General features: G+C 40.8%; 1 protein-coding gene across 2 annotated transcripts in view; it reads right to left on the bottom strand.

The window, feature by feature from the left end:
• Positions 1-3,988: 3,988 nt before the first annotated feature.
• The window catches only part of LOC109422007 (uncharacterized), a 65,080-nt gene continuing 44,914 nt past the window's right edge, over positions 3,989-24,154 (bottom strand). Inside the window, exons 1-3 of one of the 2 annotated variants that reach the window (XM_019696651.3) lie at positions 16,414-17,068; positions 5,542-5,809; positions 3,989-5,473 (exon numbers count right to left, since the gene is read on the bottom strand). In XM_019696651.3, the coding sequence (XP_019552196.2) occupies positions 4,173-5,473; positions 5,542-5,809; positions 16,414-16,515 (1,671 nt within the window). In that variant the 5' untranslated portion in view covers positions 16,516-17,068 and the 3' untranslated portion in view covers positions 3,989-4,172. Of the gene's footprint in view, positions 5,474-5,541; positions 5,810-16,413; positions 17,069-24,154 lie in introns of those variants that run through there. The other variant, XM_062844895.1, reaches the window with a different exon arrangement.

The following is a 24,154-nucleotide window of genomic DNA, read 5'->3' on the forward strand; positions in this document are numbered from 1 at the left end:
TCTATCTATCTATCTATCTATCTATCTATCTATCTATCTATCTATCTATCTATCTATCTATCTATCTATCTATCTATCTATCTATCTATCTATCTATCTATCTATCTATCTATCTATCTATCTATCTATCTATCTATCTATCTATCTATCTATCTATCTATCTATCTATCTATCTATCTATCTATCTATCTATCTATCTATCTATCTATCTATCTATCTATCTATCTATCTATCTATCTATCTATCTATCTATCTATCTATCTATCTATCTATCTATCTATCTATCTATCTATCTATCTATCTATCTATCTATCTATCTATCTATCTATCTATCTATCTATCTATCTATCTATCTATCTATCTATCTATCTATCTATCTATCTATCTATCTATCTATCTATCTATCTATCTATCTATCTATCTATCTATCTATCTATCTATCTATCTATCTATCTATCTATCTATCTATCTATCTATCTATCTATCTATCTATCTATCTATCTATCTATCTATCTATCTATCTATCTATCTATCTATCTATCTATCTATCTATCTATCTATCTATCTATCTATCTATCTATCTATCTATCTATCTATCTATCTATCTATCTATCTATCTATCTATCTATCTATCTATCTATCTATCTATCTATCTATCTATCTATCTATCTATCTATCTATCTATCTATCTATCTATCTATCTATCTATCTATCTATCTATCTATCTATCTATCTATCTATCTATCTATCTATCTATCTATCTATCTATCTATCTATCTATCTATCTATCTATCTATCTATCTATCTATCTATCTATCTATCTATCTATCTATCTATCTATCTATCTATCTATCTATCTATCTATCTATCTATCTATCTATCTATCTATCTATCTATCTATCTATCTATCTATCTATCTATCTATCTATCTATCTATCTATCTATCTATCTATCTATCTATCTATCTATCTATCTATCTATCTATCTATCTATCTATCTATCTATCTATCTATCTATCTATCTATCTATCTATCTATCTATCTATCTATCTATCTATCTATCTATCTATCTATCTATCTATCTATCTATCTATCTATCTATCTATCTATCTATCTATCTATCTATCTATCTATCTATCTATCTATCTATCTATCTATCTATCTATCTATCTATCTATCTATCTATCTATCTATCTATCTATCTATCTATCTATCTATCTATCTATCTATCTATCTATCTATCTATCTATCTATCTATCTATCTATCTATCTATCTATCTATCTATCTATCTATCTATCTATCTATCTATCTATCTATCTATCTATCTATCTATCTATCTATCTATCTATCTATCTATCTATCTATCTATCTATCTATCTATCTATCTATCTATCTATCTATCTATCTATCTATCTATCTATCTATCTATCTATCTATCTATCTATCTATCTATCTATCTATCTATCTATCTATCTATCTATCTATCTATCTATCTATCTATCTATCTATCTATCTATCTATCTATCTATCTATCTATCTATCTATCTATCTATCTATCTATCTATCTATCTATCTATCTATCTATCTATCTATCTATCTATCTATCTATCTATCTATCTATCTATCTATCTATCTATCTATCTATCTATCTATCTATCTATCTATCTATCTATCTATCTATCTATCTATCTATCTATCTATCTATCTATCTATCTATCTATCTATCTATCTATCTATCTATCTATCTATCTATCTATCTATCTATCTATCTATCTATCTATCTATCTATCTATCTATCTATCTATCTATCTATCTATCTATCTATCTATCTATCTATCTATCTATCTATCTATCTATCTATCTATCTATCTATCTATCTATCTATCTATCTATCTATCTATCTATCTATCTATCTATCTATCTATCTATCTATCTATCTATCTATCTATCTATCTATCTATCTATCTATCTATCTATCTATCTATCTATCTATCTATCTATCTATCTATCTATCTATCTATCTATCTATCTATCTATCTATCTATCTATCTATCTATCTATCTATCTATCTATCTATCTATCTATCTATCTATCTATCTATCTATCTATCTATCTATCTATCTATCTATCTATCTATCTATCTATCTATCTATCTATCTATCTATCTATCTATCTATCTATCTATCTATCTATCTATCTATCTATCTATCTATCTATCTATCTATCTATCTATCTATCTATCTATCTATCTATCTATCTATCTATCTATCTATCTATCTATCTATCTATCTATCTATCTATCTATCTATCTATCTATCTATCTATCTATCTATCTATCTATCTATCTATCTATCTATCTATCTATCTATCTATCTATCTATCTATCTATCTATCTATCTATCTATCTATCTATCTATCTATCTATCTATCTATCTATCTATCTATCTATCTATCTATCTATCTATCTATCTATCTATCTATCTATCTATCTATCTATCTATCTATCTATCTATCTATCTATCTATCTATCTATCTATCTATCTATCTATCTATCTATCTATCTATCTATCTATCTATCTATCTATCTATCTATCTATCTATCTATCTATCTATCTATCTATCTATCTATCTATCTATCTATCTATCTATCTATCTATCTATCTATCTATCTATCTATCTATCTATCTATCTATCTATCTATCTATCTATCTATCTATCTATCTATCTATCTATCTATCTATCTATCTATCTATCTATCTATCTATCTATCTATCTATCTATCTATCTATCTATCTATCTATCTATCTATCTATCTATCTATCTATCTATCTATCTATCTATCTATCTATCTATCTATCTATCTATCTATCTATCTATCTATCTATCTATCTATCTATCTATCTATCTATCTATCTATCTATCTATCTATCTATCTATCTATCTATCTATCTATCTATCTATCTATCTATCTATCTATCTATCTATCTATCTATCTATCTGGTGATCTGGTGATCTATCTGGTGGTGGTTCTGGAAGCGAGGAGACTAAGGTGACGGTATCATCGTCTCTTGGATGAGGCCAATATCCGATAAGGTATCAAGATGCGATGAGGCCGGGTGCCAATAGTCGTAAAGATACCGAGAGGTGGGGAGGGAACCAATATTCGGTGAGGATCTAGTTAGAATCTCGAGGGACCTGCGTCAGGACCAGACCCAGGAGGAGTACGGTGACCAGGTAGAGCTCGGGACGCATCGGATTCGAGTGTGTGATGAGGAAGAGTATTGGAGTAGGTACCCTTTGGGATACATCACACAGCTCAGTGGTCGAGAATCGATTATCGACGTCACCTTCTGTAGCCCCGTACTCGCGGGGAACATGAACTTGAGGGTTTGCGACGGATACACTCACAGTGACCACCAGAAGGTCCGGTACAGAATCGGAGTACGTTCACGGAGTGCACGGACATGAAAGCAACCTCGCGATCGAGTGTGGAAGACGAAGCAGTTGATCAAGGAGCTCTTCATCGAAGCTCTCAGAAGAGAAGATCCGGGATCGGATCTGAGGCCCGAGGAGTTAATGCTGCGAGCTGTGAAAGCTACTTTGAAGGAGGAAGCGAAGAGTTATCGTCGAAGAGTTGTTCTACGGCCATGAAAACCAGGAGATAAATATCTCCAACGACGGGCTCATAGCATCGGCCAAGAACATGAAGGCAAAGAAAGCCTTCGGTCCGGATGCTATTCTCAACATAGCGCTGAGAACAGCTATCGAGGCCAACCTAGATATACTACGGACATCACTGCAGATCTGCCAAGATGGGGAAGTTTTCCGTCTCAGTGGAAGAGACAAAAACTGGCACTGCTACCGAAATCAAGCAAGTCCCTGGTGAACCAACTTCATTCCGGCCAATATGTGTGCTGGATACGCTCGGCAAGCTGCTGGAAAGAGTCATCCTTAATAGACTGACAACTTTCACAGAATGAGAGCAGGGTTTGTCGGGGATGCAATGATAGTGCGTCATATTCTTTATTTAGGTATGATTGAAAAATGACGGCAATAACCTGGTTCTTTCTGTACAAACCGTAAAATTTACTAATTCGCTTTACTTTACCGATCCCAATACTTGTCCCATTAAAATATTCGTTTTTTCGCTCGTTTCGTTTATTAACTTAAATCTATCGAAATATAATTCTAAAATTGCACACCAACCACACACTCCCGCTGAAGCAGTAAACAAGCAACAGCGTCAACAGTACGTTATCTATCCTACAGTAGATATAAGCTACATTAGTTAAGCCGGCTATCGCTACCACTAGCAGTCCGCTCAGCAGACAGAGGGCACCCTTCGCCAGGCTCCACTGGCGGCCGTTGAACTTCCGCTTGATGACCAGATCCTGATAGGAGCAGGTGATCGCGTGCCCCACGCCTATCAGAATGCACCCGGACACGGTCCAGAAGCTCGATTTGGTCGAGTACACGCAAAAGTAGCCGAACGCTTTGAACAGAATGCTGAATATGAGTAGCTTATCTTGCTGTTTGCGAAGCTTGATGTCGCACCAGAGCAGAAGAAGGGAAAACGTCGCCCACGAAGCGGAGATAATGACGAGCGATAGTAGGAGCATTTGCCGCGGCTTGGTCCGGTGGTTGTAATGGTGGGACATAAATCTCGGTAGCACTGTCAGGAAAAGCACAAATATGCAGACATCGCTGGATTTGAGGAGCAAACAGCTGTAGAACTTTAGCTCCCTGACTGAATACCGCAACGATTTCATGATTCTGGTGTTGAAATTTTGTCGTACATGTATGCCGCGATACAGCTCAGCGATCGATATGAGTATCTGGCTCAATGTGAGCCACTTTGTCTTATCAGCTGCCTTGACAGGTTGCACGTTCACAATGACCTCTGCGCCATTCTCCGAGACGGTGTCCTCTTCCTCCTCGATGATAATTTCCAGTATCTCAACCCCATCGTGATTGTAGCACTTGCCTTCCCTGCTTAGCAGGTCATCGTCGCAGTCTGCGTCTAGGACGGTCGGAATTTCCGGTTCTTCCTGTCTGCTGTAGTTGGCCGGATTCTTCCAGCTCATCATCGACATTTGTTCAGCTTCTGGATTCGACTGTGTCGGAAAAACGGCTTCCACGCCGGTAAAGTTCTTTGCCACATCGTTGTAGAACGATTCGTTACCCTTTTCGGTAATCTTAATGAACGAGTCTTGGTCCAGCTTCAGAAAATTTTTCTCGTTCTCTATGAGGATGGTAATGGGAACGAGATTGAGTAGAACTCCTCCGAGCAGCGCCAGCAAGGCCCCGAAAATATAGTCCTTCCACGGGCAGTGGAATATAACCAACAGGAACATCAGGGTCATGGACTGACCGAACGAATGCAGGAACTTTATGACGAACATTTCCGTCTTGGCGTTGAAGATCTTCGCCAGGACTTTCCACATTTTAGAGAACACCAAGTGATAACCGTATCCTGTGGACAACAGACAACTTCATTACTCAAAACTTTACTTCAAAATAGTTTACAACTTCAATGCTAACCTCCTACCACGCTGTAGAGTAGTACGATCGCCTGATAGGTCCCCCGGTCGTCGCTGTACATGGCAACCAAGCCACTGGCCGTGACTCCGACGCATAGGAAACCAATGCCCACGAGCATCGAGCGGGTGTTGTTGAGGTTATGCCTTACGAACAGGGCCCGGTGGATGAGATTGAAGCCGTACAGCATGGCCGATGGGCAGATGAGCAGCAGCTCGACGTTGTCGATGAGGATCACGCCGAAAAAGTAGATCGGCGAGAAGATGATGACCTGCAATGAGCGAATCGGTAGGTTGAGTTGAAAAAGAACTCAAACGAGTTGGTGGCATATTTTCTAACAGAAAACACTTATTTCACAGAACTTCGTGAAAAGTCGAATTAGAGCTGAATAAAAGAGAGTTGACAGAGAACCCATTCAATCGCCCTCATAAAACAAATCGAAGTACAAGCATGAAACCCACTGAAAATCCTCTGAAACATCTGACATGCCTCCCCTTAAAACCTCAGTAACGCCCCTGAGACTCTCCAAACTCCCCAAAACGCCTCTGAAACCATTTGTAACGCCTCTGAAAACCGATTAAAATCCTCAGAAACTTCAGAAAAAAACCTCAAAAACACCCTGAAATTCCTACGGACATCCTGTAACGCACCTGAGACCTTTCTGAGCGCCGTAGAAGTACTACGAAACTTCTGAAATGCATCCGTGAACCACCTGAAACCCCAGAAGATCTCCTGTAACGCCCCCGAAACTCCCCAAAACACCCCTGAAACTACCGGTTACGCCTCTGAAAACAACTGTGAACCCCCTCAAACTTCCAGAATTGTCTCCCAAACTCCCTGAAACACTCTCGGACTTCTTGAAACGCACCTAAGGCCCTTAAAAACCCCTGAAAACGCTTCTGAACCCCCTGTAACGCCTCTGAAGTCCGATGAAAATTCCCTGAAGCTTCTTGAAATGGCCCCGAAAGCCCCCTTGAACCCACTCAGACCCCCTTAAAACGCCTAAGATCCTTCGAAACCCTCGAAACGCCTCCAGTAACGCTTCAGGAAAATCCTCTGAAACGTCATGAAACATTCCAAAACCCCCTCGGATGCCCTGTAACGCACCGAAGCCCTAAGCCCCCCCCCCCCCCCCCCCCACCTGGTCTACAGGTTTTTTTAATTCGAGCCGTGTCAAGATTATCAATAAATAATAATTAAGTTTCGCCAAGTATCTAAATCTCTAAGAGTACCACTTTAATCTTATCATAGAATTTTACACCTAATAAGAAGTTGAATTTCTAAATTGTGTGATTCTTATTCATGCAAAAATAACATGCACATTTTTCGGATATTCCTCGCACGATTCCTTCAGATTTTTTTACAGATACTTCTGCAAGGATCCATCGACGAATTCCTCCAGCAATTCTCCCATAGCTTCCCTCAATTCTTCCATCATGGATTCCTACAGAGTGTTCTTCTAGAATTCCTGTAGGGACCAGCCATTCCTCCTGGAATTTCCCCTGGGGTATAATTTAGAGGTTCCCTTTTTAGGGTTTTCTGCAGGTATTTCTTCTGAGATTTATTCACGGATTTCCCCATATATTTTTCAAAAATTCTGCAAGAGATCGCTAAAATAATTCCATATGGAATTATTCGAAATTTTTGTAAGAGTTTCTTCCAGGATTTTTTTTCCACAGAATTTTACCACAAATTATTCAAAAATTCCTTAAAAATTTTGTATAAACAATTCTCTAGAATTTCATCTAAGGATTCCTTCAATGATTCGTCCAAAAATCACTGCAGACATGGAATTCTTTTCTAGGTATTTCTTCGTTAAGAATGCTCTCTTGGGATTTCCTTAGGAATTTCTCATGGTATTGCTTCCAGTATCCCTCAAGGAATTTCTTCAGGAATACTTGCATTCAAGAATTCCTCCAGAGATTCACTCGAGAATTCTTTCTGTGTTTTTTCAAAAACAACATCAGGAATTATTCAACGAATTCCTCCAAGGATTCCCCTAGAAACTCTCGCTGGGATTTCTTTAGGAATTCCTCCTGGAATTTATTCAAGAACTGCACAAGGAATAATTACTCCATGACTTCCTCTATGAACTGTTCCGAGATTCCCTTAGGAATTCCTCTTGGGATTGTTTCGGGGATTCCACCTGGGGTTTCTTCAGGAATTCCTCCAAGGATTCCTTAAGGAACTGCTATAGGGATGCCTACAGGAGTTCCTTCGCGAACTCTACTAAGGATTCCATCAGGGTTTCTCCGAGAATTCCTTCTGTGATTTCTTCAGTTCCTCCTCCTGGGAATTCTTCGGAAACTTCTCTTGGAACTCTTTCATAAATTCTTCCTGGAACACCTCCAGAAATTTCTCCAGGGATTTCTCTTTCGATTACTCTTGGAATTCCTCCGCGAATTTAAGAATTCTCCCATGAATTCTTAAGGGAATTTTTGCAGGGATTCATCTGAAAATTCCTTCAAGAATTCCAATAGAGATTCCTCTAGAAGTTCTTGTAGAGATTCCTCCAGGAATTCCTACAGGCCTTACTCCAGAAATATCCTTGGGGGTTCCTCAAAGAATTCCTCTTTGAAATAATAGTGAATCTTCAAGAAATTTCTCCAGAGATTTCTCTAGGGATTCCTCTTGGAATTCTTCAGGGATTATTTTTGGAATTCCTCCAAGGATTTCTGCAGGAGTTACTCCACAGACAAACAGACGTAACACTCTGATAATTCACATCGTACACCGATTCAACGGTCTTTTTCAAAATTTGATAGTTGGCCAACTGCCCAACCGTGGCGCTCGCATCGTTTTTGTTCGAGTTTGACGTTTGCTCACTACCGCCACCTAGTTGGTGGTCGGCCAAACATAGGCCTTTTAGCATTGGGCGAATATGTTTCCGTGACTATGATTTGAATCGAAAAATGTTCGAAGTGTTACGTCTGTTTGTCTGTGGTTACTCTAAGGATTCCTCCGAAAATTTATGCAGAAATTCTTCCAGGAATCCCTCCGAGAATTTATGCAGGGATTTCTCCACGAATTCCTATAGTTTCTTCCAAGAATTTCTACAGAATTCCTACAGGCATATCTACAGTAATTCTTTCAGGAATTGCTCCAGGCATTCTTCTAGGAATTCCTTCATAAATTCCTTTAGGAAAACCTTTAGGGATTGCGCTCAGGATTCCTTCAGGAATACCTCCAGGTATTCCTCCAAAAGTTCCCCCAAGAATTCCTCCAGGGATTTCTATTGAGATTTCTGTATGGATTCCTCCAGGGGTTTATCTGGGCTTACCTTCTAGCATTCCATCAGGAAATCCTCCAGGGATTTCTCAGGAATTGACTCCCTTAAGAATTTCTCCAAAAATTTATCTAGGAATTACGCCAGGTATTCCTCAAGGGATACCTTCCGAAATCCCTCTAGGAATTGATCTAGGAATTCTTCAAGGTATTCCTCCAGAAATTTCTCTAGGAATTTCTCCAGTAAATTCTCCAAGAAATTCTCCAGCGATTCCTTCAGAAATTTCCCCAGGAATTCCACCCGAAATTTATTCAGAAACCCTCCCAAGAATTCCTCTAGGGATCTGGATTTGCAAGATCTCCTCCAGAGATTCCTCCAGGAGTTCCGTCAGGGATATCTTCAGGAATGTTTTAAGTAATTCCTCCAGGAATTACTCAAAGAATCCCCTCATGAATTCCTCCGGGAATTTATTCAGGAATTCCTCCAAGGGTTCTTCTAGAGACTTATCCTAAAACTGCTTCAGGAATTCTTCCTGGAATTCCTCCAGAAGTTTCTCTAGCAATTCACCCAGGGATTGCTCCGAGAATTCCTCCAGAAAGTTCCTCCAAGAATTCCTCTAGGGAATTCGTCAGGAATTCCTCCAGGGTTTTCACTTCAAATTTCTCAAAGGATTCCTCCAGGAATAGTCTCAGGAATTCCTCCAGGGATTTTTTAAAGAACTCCTTCAGGGATCTCTCAAGTATCGCTCCAGGAATTTCTCTAGGAATTCATCAAAAGATTCATTCAGAAATTTCTTCAGGGAATCCTTCCGGAATTACTCTAGGGAATCTTCCAGAAATTTCTCCAGAAATTCATCCAGGAATGTCTTAAGGGATTTTCAAGAAATCCACCTTGCTTCAGGATTTTTTAAAGAATTCCTTCAGGGATCCCTTCAGATATTCTCCCTACATATTCTCAAAGGATTCCTCCAGAAATTCCCCCGGGAATTCCTCCTGAGATTCCTTCAAGGATTCTCTATGAGATTCTTCTAAGAATTGCTTCAAGGATTCATCCAGAAAGGAATCCTTTCAGAAATGTCTCCAAGGATTTCTCCTGGAATTCATCAAAAAATTCTTCTAGGAATTGCTCCAGAAATTTCTTAAGGGATCCTCCCAGATTTCCTCTAGAGATTACTACAGGAATTCTTCCATGGATTTCTCCAGGAATTCTTCTAGGATTTTCTCCAGGGATTCCTCCAGGAAATTCTACAGTTAGTCTTCCAAAAATTCCTTCAGAGATTCCTCCAAGAATTCCTCTAGGAATTTCTCCAGGAATTCCTCCAGGGATTCTTGCACGGTCTCCTCCTTAAATTCCTCCTTCAGGAATTCTCCCTGGGATTTCTCCAAGGATTTTCCCAGGGATTGCACCGGGAACTCTTCCACAGATTGCTCCACGAATTCCTTCGGTGATTCTTTCATAAATTCTCGGGATCTCTTCAAATAATTATTCAGGGGTTCCTTCAGAAATTTTAGAAATCTTTCCATCATCTTTTTCAGGGATGCACCCAAGAATATCTCCTGGATTACCTGAAGATTTCGAGGAAGTCTTCCTACGATTAGTATTGTAGTTCTTTAAGATAATTTTAGATAAAAGCATACAGGAACCAGGAATTATCTCCAAAAAAATCTTCTAGGAGTTCATCCACGGATTTGTTCAGGAATCCATCCAAGAATTTCTTCAATACACCCTGCAGCTCTTGCAAAAGAATTCCTTCAGAAATTCGTCCTGCGATTTTTTCAGGAATATATCCTGATATTCTTTTTTTACTCCAAGAAACCCTTCAACCCATTGATTTTTTCAGGAACTCCTCGAGAGATCTCTCTAGGAGTTTTTCCAGGGATGTTTTGAAGGTGTTCCTTTAGAAAGCTCTTCAGACATTCTTCCAAAAATTTATCAAGTGAATCCTTCAGAAATTCCCTCGGGAATGCCTCAAGGGTTTCCTTCATCGATTGTTTTAGGATTTCTTCAGGAATTTTATCAGAGATCTCCTTCCGAAAAGTGTATTCCTCCGGAAATTTCTCTTGGAATTTCTCTAAGAAGTTTCCTAAACATTTTCCAGGGATTCCTTCAGGAATCCCTACAGCATTTTCTTCGGGAGTTTATTTAGGGATTCCATCAGGATTTTTTACCATGAGTTCTATAGCGCAGGTTTTGGTTGAGCAGTAGTCATTGTGACTTAATTTGAACAAATAAGTCCTAACATGCTAGAAACGCATTCAGACATTACTTCGAGGAACTCACCTAGGGAAGACTCTTTTGGAATTCTACCAGGGTTTCGTCCGGGAATTTCTGTAGGAAATGCATCATGAATTTCTCTTGGAATTCCTTCTAAAATTCCTCCAGACATTTCTTTTGAATACATTCCAGCGATTTTGTCCAGGAATTCCTCCGGGTGAATTCCATACTTTTTCTAGAAATGCATTATTTGAGAGTTCTCTGGAAATACCTCCATAAAATTATTCAAGCATTTCAAGGGATTCTTGCTGGGATACCTTGAGGGTTTCCTCCAGTGATAGTTTCAAGGCTTTCACGAGAATACCTTCAAGAATTCTTCCAAGGATCTTTCCGGAAATACATAACACGATATTTCTACAGCATTATGCTCTGGAATGTTCTACTAAAGAAACTGTTGAAGAAAATTATGAACAAAATTCTAGGTTAGTACAAAAAAGGGTTCGCAATTTCCAAAAGAGCTTAGCTTTACGAAAGTTTTGTGGATTTAACTTTTAAAAAAATATCCCGAAAGAATTATTGCACGAGTAAAGAAAAATCCTTAATCTTCCAGAAATTGGTCACTGACTAATGAAGGATTAAATAATGCTTTTAGAATATAATGTTTTTATATTCAATCTCATCATGTTGCGTTTAGTTATGAAAGAGCTAGTAGGTATAAATATGCTAAGGGAGCTCGCCCCCCCTGACTGAAAAACTAGCTACGCCCTTGCTACTGAGCGCTGCATACAACACTCTCAAACTTTATGCCACCGTCTATCACCGATTGCAACAGAGTTCGTGGGATAATATCAGGCTGGATTCATGGGTGAACGTGCTACAACGGGTCAGATGTTCGCCATTCGCCAGGTGTTGCAGAAATGCCGCGAATACAACGTGCCCACACATCACTTGGTCATCGATTTCAAATCGACGTATGATACAATCGATCGAGACCAGTTATGGCAGATTATGCACGAATACGGATTCCCGGATAAACTGACACGATTGATCAAGGCGACGATGGACCGAGTGATGTGCGTAGTTCGAGTATCAGGGACACTCTCGAGCCCCTTCGAATCTCGCAGAGGGTTACGGCAAGGTAATGGTCTTTCGTGATTGCTGTTCAACATTGCTTTAGAGGGTGTAATAAGAAGAGCGGGGATAAACACGAGTGGAACGATTTTCACCAAGTTCGTTCAGCTGCTTGGTTTCGCTGATGACATTGATATTATAGCTCGCAGATTTTAAACGATGGCGGAAACGTACATTCGACAAAAGAATAAAGCCAGGCGAATCGGACTAGTCATTAATGTGTCGAAGACAAAGTACATGTTGGCTTTGGGCTCCAGGGAAAAATCACCGTGCCCGCCACCCTGAATTCCTATCGACGTTAATGAAATCGAGGCGGTTGAAGAATTCGTGTACTTCGGCTCACTGGTGACCGCCAACAACGACACCCGCAGAGAAATTCAGAGACGCATTATGGCAGGAAAACGAGCTTATTTTGGACTCCGCAGAAGTCTACAATCGATCAAAGTTCGCCGTCACACTAAGTTAACTATCTAAAAAACGCTGATTAGACCGGTAGTTCTCTATGGGCACGAAACATGGACTCTACGTGCAGAGGACGAACGCTCCCTTGGAGTTTTCGAACGGAAGGTGTTGAGTACCATCTACGGCGGAGTGCAGATGGAAGACGGGACTTGGAGAAGGCGAATGAACCACGAGCTGCATCAGCTGCTGAGAGAACCAACCTTCGTCCACACCGCGAAAATCTGGAGGCTACGGTTGGTGGGTCACGTCATCAGGATGTCGGATAGCAACCCGACTAAAATGGTTCTCTAGAGTCATCTGACCGGTACAAGAAGACGTGGTGCGCAGTGAGCTAGGTGGGTCGATCAAGTGGAGGACGATCTGCGGACCCTTCGCAGAGTGCGGAACTGGAGACACACTGCCATGGACCGAGTAGAATGGAGAAGAATCCTACACTGAGAAAACTGATCTTAAGAAGGGCATAAGTTTGTCTTATGAAATTTCGACATAAGAAAAAGTTTTAATATCCATAAGAAATTCTTATGATATCATTTCATAAGACATCTTATGAAATATTTTTGCGCAATATTAAACAAAATCGCAACCTGGAATCGAACCACCCAAGTAACAATTATACTTTTGTGGCAATCCTGAAGTAATTTCTAAGATAGAATAATAAAACTTAGCAATAAAGCTCTTTGTTCTGCAAATCTGAGATAAAATAGGTATAAAACATCCATAAGACTAATCTGGCCCACTCTTCAGGAGATCTTCAAAGCTGCTTTTGAAGACTGCTTTGAAACTAGTTGTATTTATGTACATGCGCTGATGATGGATTATAAGAACTTCATGAAACTATAACAAGAATATCTTGAGGCATGTTGATCTTTTAGCTGTCTTTCTCAAAAGTGTCAACAGTGCATAATAAATGAAATCTTTAACCTAAGCATTATGCGGATGCAAACAAGTTTTGTTTCATGGATGAAATAATAATTGAACTGCGAATTAATTTTCATCAAATTGAAATGGCTAAAACATTTAAATTGCCTGACAGATTATTGATGACAAGGAATCGAAATTTTCCGTGCCATCCTACTTTTTCGTTGATATGCCACCCAAAACATACTAAAATTACAAAGCGCCTCAAAAATAATATCAATCATTAATATACGAAGACATAAATTTCCTTTAAAAACAAAAGGCTACGCCACTTTTTCAATTCTTTCTAAGCATGGCTGCCGTTCCAAGCGAACAAAACTCATGCAGCCGCCATCAATTGTTATTACCTTTAATCCAAACCCCCTCAAAACAATGATGGAACCAAGTCACCTTGCATGAACGCTACAGCCTTTATTGAAGATTGCTTTTACTAGTTATGATCTTAAGGCAGATTTGTTCGTCTTAAATGAAACTTATTCGTTTTATTCAAGAGTAACAGCCTTTGACAATTGTTTGTTTACGTTTTCGATGCTAGGAAGTTGTCTCTGTACATTTCGCGGTGTTTCGCGTCAAGATGTGCCAATTCTATTTTGTTTCCCTGTATTTTTGCTATTAATAATGAAGTGCTTCTTACTACAATTACACTATTTGGCATGAGCTTGAGCAGAGTCACAGTAAGTACCCATTTCATTTTCGATTCGCATAGCTATGGCCTGTGTGAGAAACTGGTTGAAGGCAGGACGACAGCAGCCAGCTACTCGCATTTTTGATTGGCCGTAAAATCATTATTTCGTTGACATGATTACTTTTTAGCACAAGAATGGCTAAATTATCAGTGAGCAAACATGTTTATGTGTTTATATTTGCATGAGAAAGCGATTTTTCAACCAATTTGTTACATTCATTATTTGGATTGAAAAATAGTTCGTTGTCTTATCATTATTTCGCATAGTTCTTGTTCCAGAGTAATGGCTCTAGCTCAAGAATAGAAGGCTTCAAGAAGTTTTTAAAGGAGGATTAGCCAGATGAAATGCACTTGAATAAACGAAGCATAAACTTTTAATAAAATATGTTGATGATATGTGTTGAAAATAACTTCAAATACACCTTAAAACTTATTATAAGATTTAATGCTCTTGTAAATTCAGTTGTTTTATGCGCGAATTTCAAAATTAACTTGAAGACAACTTAAAAACCGCAAACGAACGAAATTGTTTTCTCTTGATAAAAACAACTATAAATGTTCCATGAATTGGCCATGCTGTGATAAAGCTTCCATAAAAATAATCAAATCTGAAAGGAATTGAAATTGTTACTTGGGCAGGGACGTCGAGATCGGAGAACGCGTGCTTTACTGACGCGCCCATCGACGCTTCGAAAGTTGGAACTATTGAAGTGCAATAAAAATTTTGACTTTTCAGGATCAACGTTTCATTAGATATCTTATGATTTTCATAAGAGCCTTCTTATGAGATTTTTCATAAGACCGCTGTAATGAATTTCTTAAGAAATTTTTGCCTCAGTGTACACTGACGATACTGTTCGTATGCTTTTCATAGTTTGCATCTTATGAATCAGTTAATTTTTTTTTTCACCATTTCATAGTTCTCGTATGCTTTTCATACATTGAAAAGCGAAATCCATAAGACTTGTCGTATGAAAAATCTCATAAGAAGCATCGTATGAAAATAATAAGATGTGTTATGAAACACCATTGCTAAAAACAACAAAACCTTTTATTGGCTTCTAACCACTTCAACTTCCGAAGCGTCGATGGGCGTATGAGTAAAGCATGCACTCGCCAATCTTGACGTTCCTGGTTCGATTCCAGGTTGCGATTTTTTTTTAATTTGTGCAAAATATTTCATAAATCCATGTATGATAGTCATACGACATAATTTCAGATTTGATACGTTATCGGTATGGTTTTCATACGTAAGTGTTATGAAATTTATACAGTAACAGTATGGCAATAATAGTTGGCGCTTTGAATCCAAAATCATAGTTCGTAGCTATGATTTTCGCAGGAAATTCTTGTGGCAAAAAATCATAGTTGATTCGTATGATTTTCGGAGTTGCAGTATCCTCAGTGTATGTACAGCAGAGGTCACTCAGGCCTTAGTCTGACCGGTAAGGTCATGTATGTGTCGTTCTCAAGAAAGACGCAACATCGCATTCACGCATTCCGCAAAAGTTGAAATGTGCAGGGATAAGAACGGGATACTTTCAACGGACGGATGTGTGATAATTGAAAGATGAAAGCAGCACATCGATGAACACCTTAGTGACTCGGTGAATGTACGCACAGGGGGGCCAAGTCAGCGAGGAAAACGACTACTTCAAGGCAGTAGAGGACATGAATGAACCATTTCGGAATGTAGCTTTCGAGCGATTACTAATTAACTAGTCAAGCGTCTTTCATCAACAACTCCAAACAATCTGCTCTACATTCACTTTTTTCGTCCTGATTATCCAATCGTCGGTTATTTTTGATTGGCAATATTGTAGAATCTAGCTAAGCCTTGAATTGCAGCATGTGTCCAAGTAACAACGCAGCTCAAGCAATAAGGCATGCATTTATTCAGTGTATATAAAACCCTGTACCGATGTTCAATTAAGTTGGAATGATATTTTAAATTATTGGATTTGGTCAATTACAAACTTGGATAAACATTCAACTCGTATTTCGTAAACCTCGTCATGCAATGAATCGAACCATCAAACTTTTCTCTCGTGAGCTAATCAGTTAGAGGGCTGTAATCTGTTAGGGAAAGACTCACATATCACTGCCAACACGAGCAAACATTGCTCTCAAAGACTAAGCACCTTATCTCTACCATCTTCGTTCAAACTTGTCAACAACGTAAACCCAGATAACTTCGGCAAAACCCCAAAAGGAAATTTCACCAACGACCTATTCTTACATTCATCAAGAATATGTACACCAGCAGCTTCCATTTGGGCAATATCAGCATCAGCAGGTCCAGTACCCTCGGTTCTACCATCTCGTTGATGAAGGCTTCCATTTTGCGTCGTCAAATGAATCATACGCACGTAATCGCAGTTCACGGTACGGTCCGAAATTCAAGCACCGTAATTACATAACGAAACGAACCGTAGCCGAACTGGGAATCGGCGTTCCGAGATCGCGGTCGAAATTCACTAACAGGTGGGAATACTATGCCGCCGAGGACAGGTTCCGATTAGTTCGTAGCACTTCCGCACGCGCGCGTAGCCTAGATAAACCACCGTATGACAAGCACTGCTAAGAACCGTATTGCAGGCCATTATCGCGGCGTAGACGAACGCGAAGGCGACGACGACGACAACGATGACTACGGACTACGACGACACGCCGATGTACGCCGTTGTCTTTGGAGCACGGTACGCCAGCCAAGTGACTTGGATGCATCCATAGCGCGCGCGAGTAAGGTCTTGGGTGGCCTGTGGGAGAAGCGAGGCACAAACACATTCCTCGTCATCTGCAGCCTAAAGCTAGTTTGTACCTGGCTGGCGGACTAGGCTTTTTGTCTAACGACAACCGCCGCCCGGCCGTCCCAGGCCGAATGGGCGTTATCTGTTTATCGGTCTTATCAGTTGTCACCGACCTGCTATAGTGGCCGTCGTCAGGCGAGTGCTTGTCACGTCAGGGAAGCAACGCTCGAACTCAGTCGAAGGTAAACAGTGTGATGTATGGGAGATAGTATACGCCTGTTTGAGTTTCTTTTGTTCATTGGCACAGGGCATAGGCATAGCGAGGCCGAGGGCCTAGTTTCCCTGTAGAAAATTAGCAAGAGTAATATCACCGACGAACCGACGTGACAGTGGTGTTTCAAAACTGTCCCCCCTCAATTTAACGGTCGTCCAACAAAGCGAGCGAACGCTTCTGTCAAATTAGCGCAGACGCGAACCTCTTCCTATATGAACACACGGGGGTTTGGGATCAAACTAGCAAATCAACGCGAACCGTTATAGAGGTGGCGGTAGTGTTCGGCTATTTTTCATCATGGCGTCGCGGACAACAAATTTGAATGTATTTGTTCTAGCTGACACGTCGGTTCGTCGGTGGTAATATATTCAATGGTTTATTTAGTTCAACATCAAATTCAATTGAATCAACAATTTGCCGTCGTGATACTCTATTTGCAACTGCAGATCTCTATCGTCTGGCACGTCCAACGCTCACCAGATCACGCTCCACTTGGTCCGCCTATCGTGCTATCCACGCCTTCTTATACTAACCGGATGATTAACAAACACCAAGTTTGCAGGGCTGTTGTCCGGCATTCTTGCAACATACACTGTCCACTGTATCCCTCCAGCTTTGGTCACTTTCAGGATGTTGGGTTCATCGTAGAGCGCAGCGCGCTCGTCGTTCATCATAAGAAGGCAAAGAAGGAGAAGGATAAATCCAGCATCCAGTGTTACAAGTGCGAGAAATTCGGACGTTATGCATCAGAGTGTCAAGGCCAATCGAAACAGAAACACGTCAGAGATGAAAAGAGTTCAAGACACCGGAAGGCAGCGTTACTGGCAGTTCATCGATCCAACAGTGTTCCAGAAGAATGGATCATTGACTCAGGAGCAGATGATCATATGTGTAGAACGAGAGAAGCACTGATTGATGCCGCGGAAATTTCGCAATCAAATTATGTGGCGGATGCATCAGAACTAGCAGTTGTAGTCTCAGGGTTCATAGAAATCGAAGCCGATGTGAATGGTGAGTGTTCTACGCTAGATGTATCAAATGTATTATGTGTTCCAGACCTGGCTGTGAATTTACATTCCGTGAGTCGAATTTGTAAGAAGGGCTACAACGTTACTTTCACAAGCCGGTCGTGTGTAGTGAAGCACAAATCAACTGGAACGATAATTGCCACTGGTCGCAAAGCGGATATCCGCGGATGGTTTACACAAGCTAAATCAATTTTGTCAATCCAGTGCTTGCGTAGTACGCCCATCTAATCTGGAGCTATGGCATAGACGATTGGGTCATCTGATAGTTGAAGGTATCAAGCGGCTTCCTCGCATGGTCCTAGGAATGGATGATCCGGTCGGATCGAAGAGAGAATGATAAGGTTTTGTCCCACGTTGGTTCGGCGACCCCGCTGGACAGGAGAGATGATGTTCCGAGTCAAGAATACGACGACGGCAACCTGCCACCAGCATATGGTGCGAAGGACCCAGAGACAACGGAAGAAGCGTGCCGACAGAAATCAGTGGATAGAGGCCATGCAATCCGAGTATCAAGCATTATGCGACAACGAGACGTGGTGTCACTGGTGTCTTGTTGATCTTCCCAGAGGACGGAAGCCGTTGAAAAATAAATGGATTTACAAGCTCAAGACGAATGCAGACGGTACGATTGACCGCTACAAGGCCAGGTTGGTGATAAAGGGATTCTCTCAAGTGAAAGGTGTAGATTATACTGAAACTTATGCACCTGTAGTTCGTTACGAAACGATCCGACATCTTTTGGTGCTGGCGGCAGAGCTGGATCTTCATGTGCACCAAATGAACGCAGTTAGAGCATTTCTACAGGGAGACTTGAACGACGAGCAAATTTATATGGAGCAGACACTTGGTTTCAAAGACGAGCGTGCCCCGGCCAAGGTTTGCAGATTAAAGAAGGCTCTCTATGGCCTCAAACAAGCGAGCAGGATGTTGAATAAGAAGCTGGACAGTAGATTGAAGCGTACGGGATTGAAGCGTTCCAAATATGATACGTGTGATTATTATCGGAAAATTGAAGACAAACTGATTATAATTGCAGTGTATGTAGACGACTTTCTAATTTTCGCAAATGACGAGAAGATGATTGAAGATGTAAAACGCCAGCTTAGCGAAGAATTCAAAATGAAGGACTTAGGACATGCAGAAGAGATTCTTGGGCTACGCGTGATCAAATCTAAAGATGCTGTTTCTATCGATTAAGAACGGTACATTGACGAACTATTGGAGAAGTTTAGTATGAAGGATTGTAACCCAGTTTCTACTCCTCTTGATGCGAATCAACGACTTTCCAAAGAAATGTGTCCTAAAGATGATTACGAAAAAGAGAAGATGCGAAAGATTCCATTCCGTGAGCTGGTAGGAGGACTACAGTTCATTGTACAATATACAAGACCTGATATTAGCCATGCAGTTAGTGCGGTGAGTAGCTATTGCAGTGATCCTGGATTCGCTCATTGGACAGCGGCAAAACGAATACTTCGATACCTTCGTGGTTCCAAAATTTGCAAGATGACGTACAGGAAGACTGGTGATTCCAAGTTTTCTGACTATGGTGATGCGGATTGGGGTAACGACTCCGAAACTCGGCGTTCCTACAGTAATTATGTATTTCTTCAGAGCGGTGGACAGTCACATGGGGTTCTCGGAAGCAATCAACCGTTGCTCTTTCAACAACAGAAGCGGAATATATGGCATTATCATCTGCAACTCAGGAAGCCATCTGGTGGAACGGATTCTTGGACGAGCTCTTAGGAACTGCCGATCCAATAACCATCAAATGCGACAACAAAAGTGCAATCAGCTTGGCTGAGAAGGAAATCGGATACTCGGCAAGAACTAAACACATTGACATCAGACACCATTTCATCCGAGAACAACTAGAACTGAAGTCAATGAAACTAGAGCATGTTCCCTCCAATTTTCAAGCTGCGGATATTCTAACAAAGGCGCTACCTGGCTCAAAGTTAATTGAAGACAGGAAGCAACTAGGTGTAATATGAAATTCCGGCAATGTTATCACAGTAAGGATTATTGTTAGTACATTTATAAAATCATTCTTTGTTACGACTCTAACTTGAGTAGACGCGTTTTCTATAAAAATCGAATCGCATGCTGACTTGGATGCTGATCAAGATCACGACGCGACTGACGAGACTGTAGAAACTCCATCAACACCGGGGCGCTCCCTTCGCAAGAACAGCACGAATCCGAGGATGAGGATCAACCGTTGGTGAGGCGCAGCGAACGGGAGCGCCAGCTCCCCAGTAAGTTTCTCGATTTCTTTACTGGTTACGGAGCTGTTTCTGCCGGTCCATGTATTACAGATGTCCCAAACTGCTACAACGATATCGGAGGCCGAGACGACCGTACCCTTTGGCTGAAAGCCGTTCAAGAGGAACTGGATTCGATAGAGGCGAACGAAGTGTGGAAATTGCAACGCTGTCCCCGGAGTATCAAGCCGCATCAGTCGAAATGGGTGTTTCGTGTGAAGGAGGACAACAACGGCAAGGAAGTACGCTACAAGGCTCGTTTGGTGATGAAAGCATACCTGCAGCGTCAAAGCATCGACAACGAGGTTACCTACGCTCCTGTTGCGAAGTTGACCACCATTCGTATTGTCCTGGCTGTCGGCGTGCATAATCGTTTCCTGTTCCACCAGATGGAAGTGAAAACAGCGTTCCTTCATGGTGACCTGAAGGAGGAAATTTATATGGCGTTTCCGGACCGCGTAAAAGCGAATCAAGGCATGATGTGCAAGCTACAGAAGTCCCTGTAACTGGACTAAAGCAGTCTCCCCGCTGCTGGAACGAGCGGCTGAATGGACAGTTGCTGAAGATGGGATTCACTCGGTCATCCCACGACTACTGCCTGTACACTAAATGCACGCCAGGGGACGAGCTGATCATCATTATATACGTGGACCACCTGTTGATCGCTGGAAGGAAGCTGACTTCAATCGTGAGGCTCAAGAAGGAACTTTCTGCCGTATCCAAGATGACGGACTGCGGCGAGGCGAACTACTTCCTGGGCATGAAGCTGGTGTACAACCGTGAATAAAGAACCCTTCGACTTTCACAAGAGGCCCAAGTCACGAAGATCCTGCAGCGATTCGATATGGAGAACTGCAATTCTTGCAAAACCCCGATAGAGAAAGAACTCCAACTGAAGCCAGCCGGACCATTGATAGAGAGCTGTTGGGTAGTATGATGTACACCATGTTGTGTGAGCGTCCGGACATATGCTACCCGGTGAGCTGCATGGGACGTTTCCAGCAGAATCCAGTCGATCATCACTGGCAGACGTTGAAGCGGATCGTACGATACCTGCAAGGGACGCAGGGACTCTCTTTGGAATACAGACGTGAAGAAGCTGCAAAACCGCTGGTGGGATTTGCCGACGCAGACTGGCAGCGGATACCGAGGACCAAAAATCCGTTGGTGGCTACTTGTTCAAGGTCTTCGGAGCAACCGTGCCTTAGGCTTCTCTAGCTACCCCTTAGTTACTAAGATTGTTATTTTTTCCTAACGATTAGTCTGAAACTGTTCTTCAAATAAACTAGACCTTATATTTGAAGCTCTGCCTACCTTCACTTATAAAACTACGAGATATAGAAAAAGCGTATGATTCTGTTTGACACGGTGCCATCATGCACAAAATGCTGAAATTCGACTGTCACATGATCAACAGCCTTCAAAAATTCGACAAACTTATTAGAATGTTATATCCGCTTGTAAGAAGAGGCTCTCCCTTGGACTCCAACATCAAAATCCTGTTACACAAAAGCGTTTTCCGGACTACGGTCTCGTATGGGTTGCCTGCTTGGTACGACTGCGTTTACGCTCACCGGAAGAAAGTTCAAGTTAAGCAGTACCGCTAGCTCAAAATGATTCTCGATCTGAGCACCTTCCATCCAACTACAGAGGTACACCGTCTTGCATGATTGGAGCCAATCGACGACCGGTTCCGGAGACTCATTCCCAAATTCCAACAGAGCTGCGCCTCATCTATGCCGTACCTCTGCTGGATGGGATGATTATCTGTCTAAGCTTTCGCGCCAGAACGTTTAGAGATAATCATACCAGTTATAACGAAGAAGCAAGCCCCCATTTACCTGCCCCTGTTCAGTCTACGACCAAAGTTCCCACCGGGGTTGGTTACCCTAAGAGTGCCTTTAACTTAGAGTGGCGTCAATGCCAAAATTTGAACAGCAAGCATCTGTCAAATCCATACAAATTCTCGTACCAAACGAGTAGGAGACCTGTCACTCTATAGATTAACCGATCTTCCTTAAGGTTGCTTGCAGCCCGGTCGGTGCCACGTGGAGGTAGGGATAGGAGTTGCTAAGCAGAGCCTATACCGTGCACAATTCAGAAACTAAGATCCAAATAAATTCATAAGACTCTTCAAACAAAAAAATGTCACTTACCTTTCCTTGCAGGGGTCATCAATGCAGTTCTGGATGTCGTTGAAGTCGGTGTATACCAGGTCTGCATGTTTTTCCGCAAAGCTTCAATGTCTAACTTACGATGGTTTACCAGCTGCCGCCTGAACTGAGATTCGGATCCTTTCTACTTTTTTACAAATTGTTTTTTGGACTTAGGCTTCAGCAACATCGCTTTCTTTCTATTCAACTTCTTCCTTTCAAATCACTTCTTCAAAAGGTTCACCTTTACTTTCCGACGTTTGTGTGGGTTTTCTTTTTTCTTCATTTCCGAGATTATAATTCCATTTTTCTTCAATGTTTGTTGGTGCTTTGCTCCGATATTCCACTTTCACTATTGCCAAGGTTAGATCCTTTTCCTTTTTATCAACAATACAAAACAAGCGTTGCACAACAAATCTCCTTTTCCCAATGGAATCACTGAAATTGCATATTCGTATCTTTGTCACTGCGTCTGCGCAAGTGCATGCGGATGTCATGTCGTAGAGTGTCAGCGGGAAATGGGTGTTTGGCAGAGGTTCGCGTTTACGTGTGGACTGCCGTTTGCGAGATGCATGATGATGGTGCATAGTGATGTGGAACTGCTCGCGGGTTGCCGATTTGTAGGCGTAATATTATAGATTGATTATTTTGCGCTGTGACGTAGGAAGGAAGAAAATCGGCTTTTCAACCCATGTTTGGTTATAGTGTTATACCTAGCAATCACAATGAATATAAGTATAAGGGGTAGAATTGGACCACCAAACCCGTACTACATACTTAACGTAAGTTTATTGATTACAGTGGTTTTTCGATTTTATCACGGTCAAAAAAAAATTTGCCGTGAATTTAGCGAAACCGTGAATTTGGCGAAATGAAAAATAAATGTGAATTTTATACTAAAAATCGAAAAGCTACAACAGTTTTAGTAATCTGTCAATGATTGTATTACTCAGGCGCTCTCCGTAAACTACGTAGACTCATTTTGGGTAATCTTAGACGACCTTCCCCCTCGTAGACGTTCATCCATACAAAATTTCTAAAATTTGTGTGGACCGTAGGCTTTGGCCATATACTCAAATGTTTTTTATTTTCTAAAATAGGATATGCACAATGACTGGACATCATTATAATTTTATTTTATGAAAATCCAGAAGACTAAAGTGCAAATTAAAATAAAAGATCGACCATTTATGAAAGTTATTTACACATACAATACATAACAGCTAGTCGAGGGGTCGAGATATACATCTCTACAAATAAAAATGAGTTTAAATTCGCTTTGAGGCATTAAAACTTACGAACGGATGAACTGATTAGCAAAATTTCTGCACACTATGATCCATCTTCAGGGTGGCTGTGTTTATATGTAGGAAAAGTTATGAAAATCATCTGAAAAAGTATTTAAAATGTAAAATTACTGATATTCATTAGCCGAGAAGAAATTCAGTACGATCAAAATGAAATCAATCTAGAGTAAGGTCATGAGGTGCTGCAATAACCTCAAGAGT

The sequence above is a fragment of the Aedes albopictus genome, chromosome 1 (genome assembly GCF_035046485.1).
Source record: "Aedes albopictus strain Foshan chromosome 1, AalbF5, whole genome shotgun sequence".
Classification (NCBI taxonomy): Eukaryota; Metazoa; Arthropoda; class Insecta; order Diptera; family Culicidae; genus Aedes; species Aedes albopictus.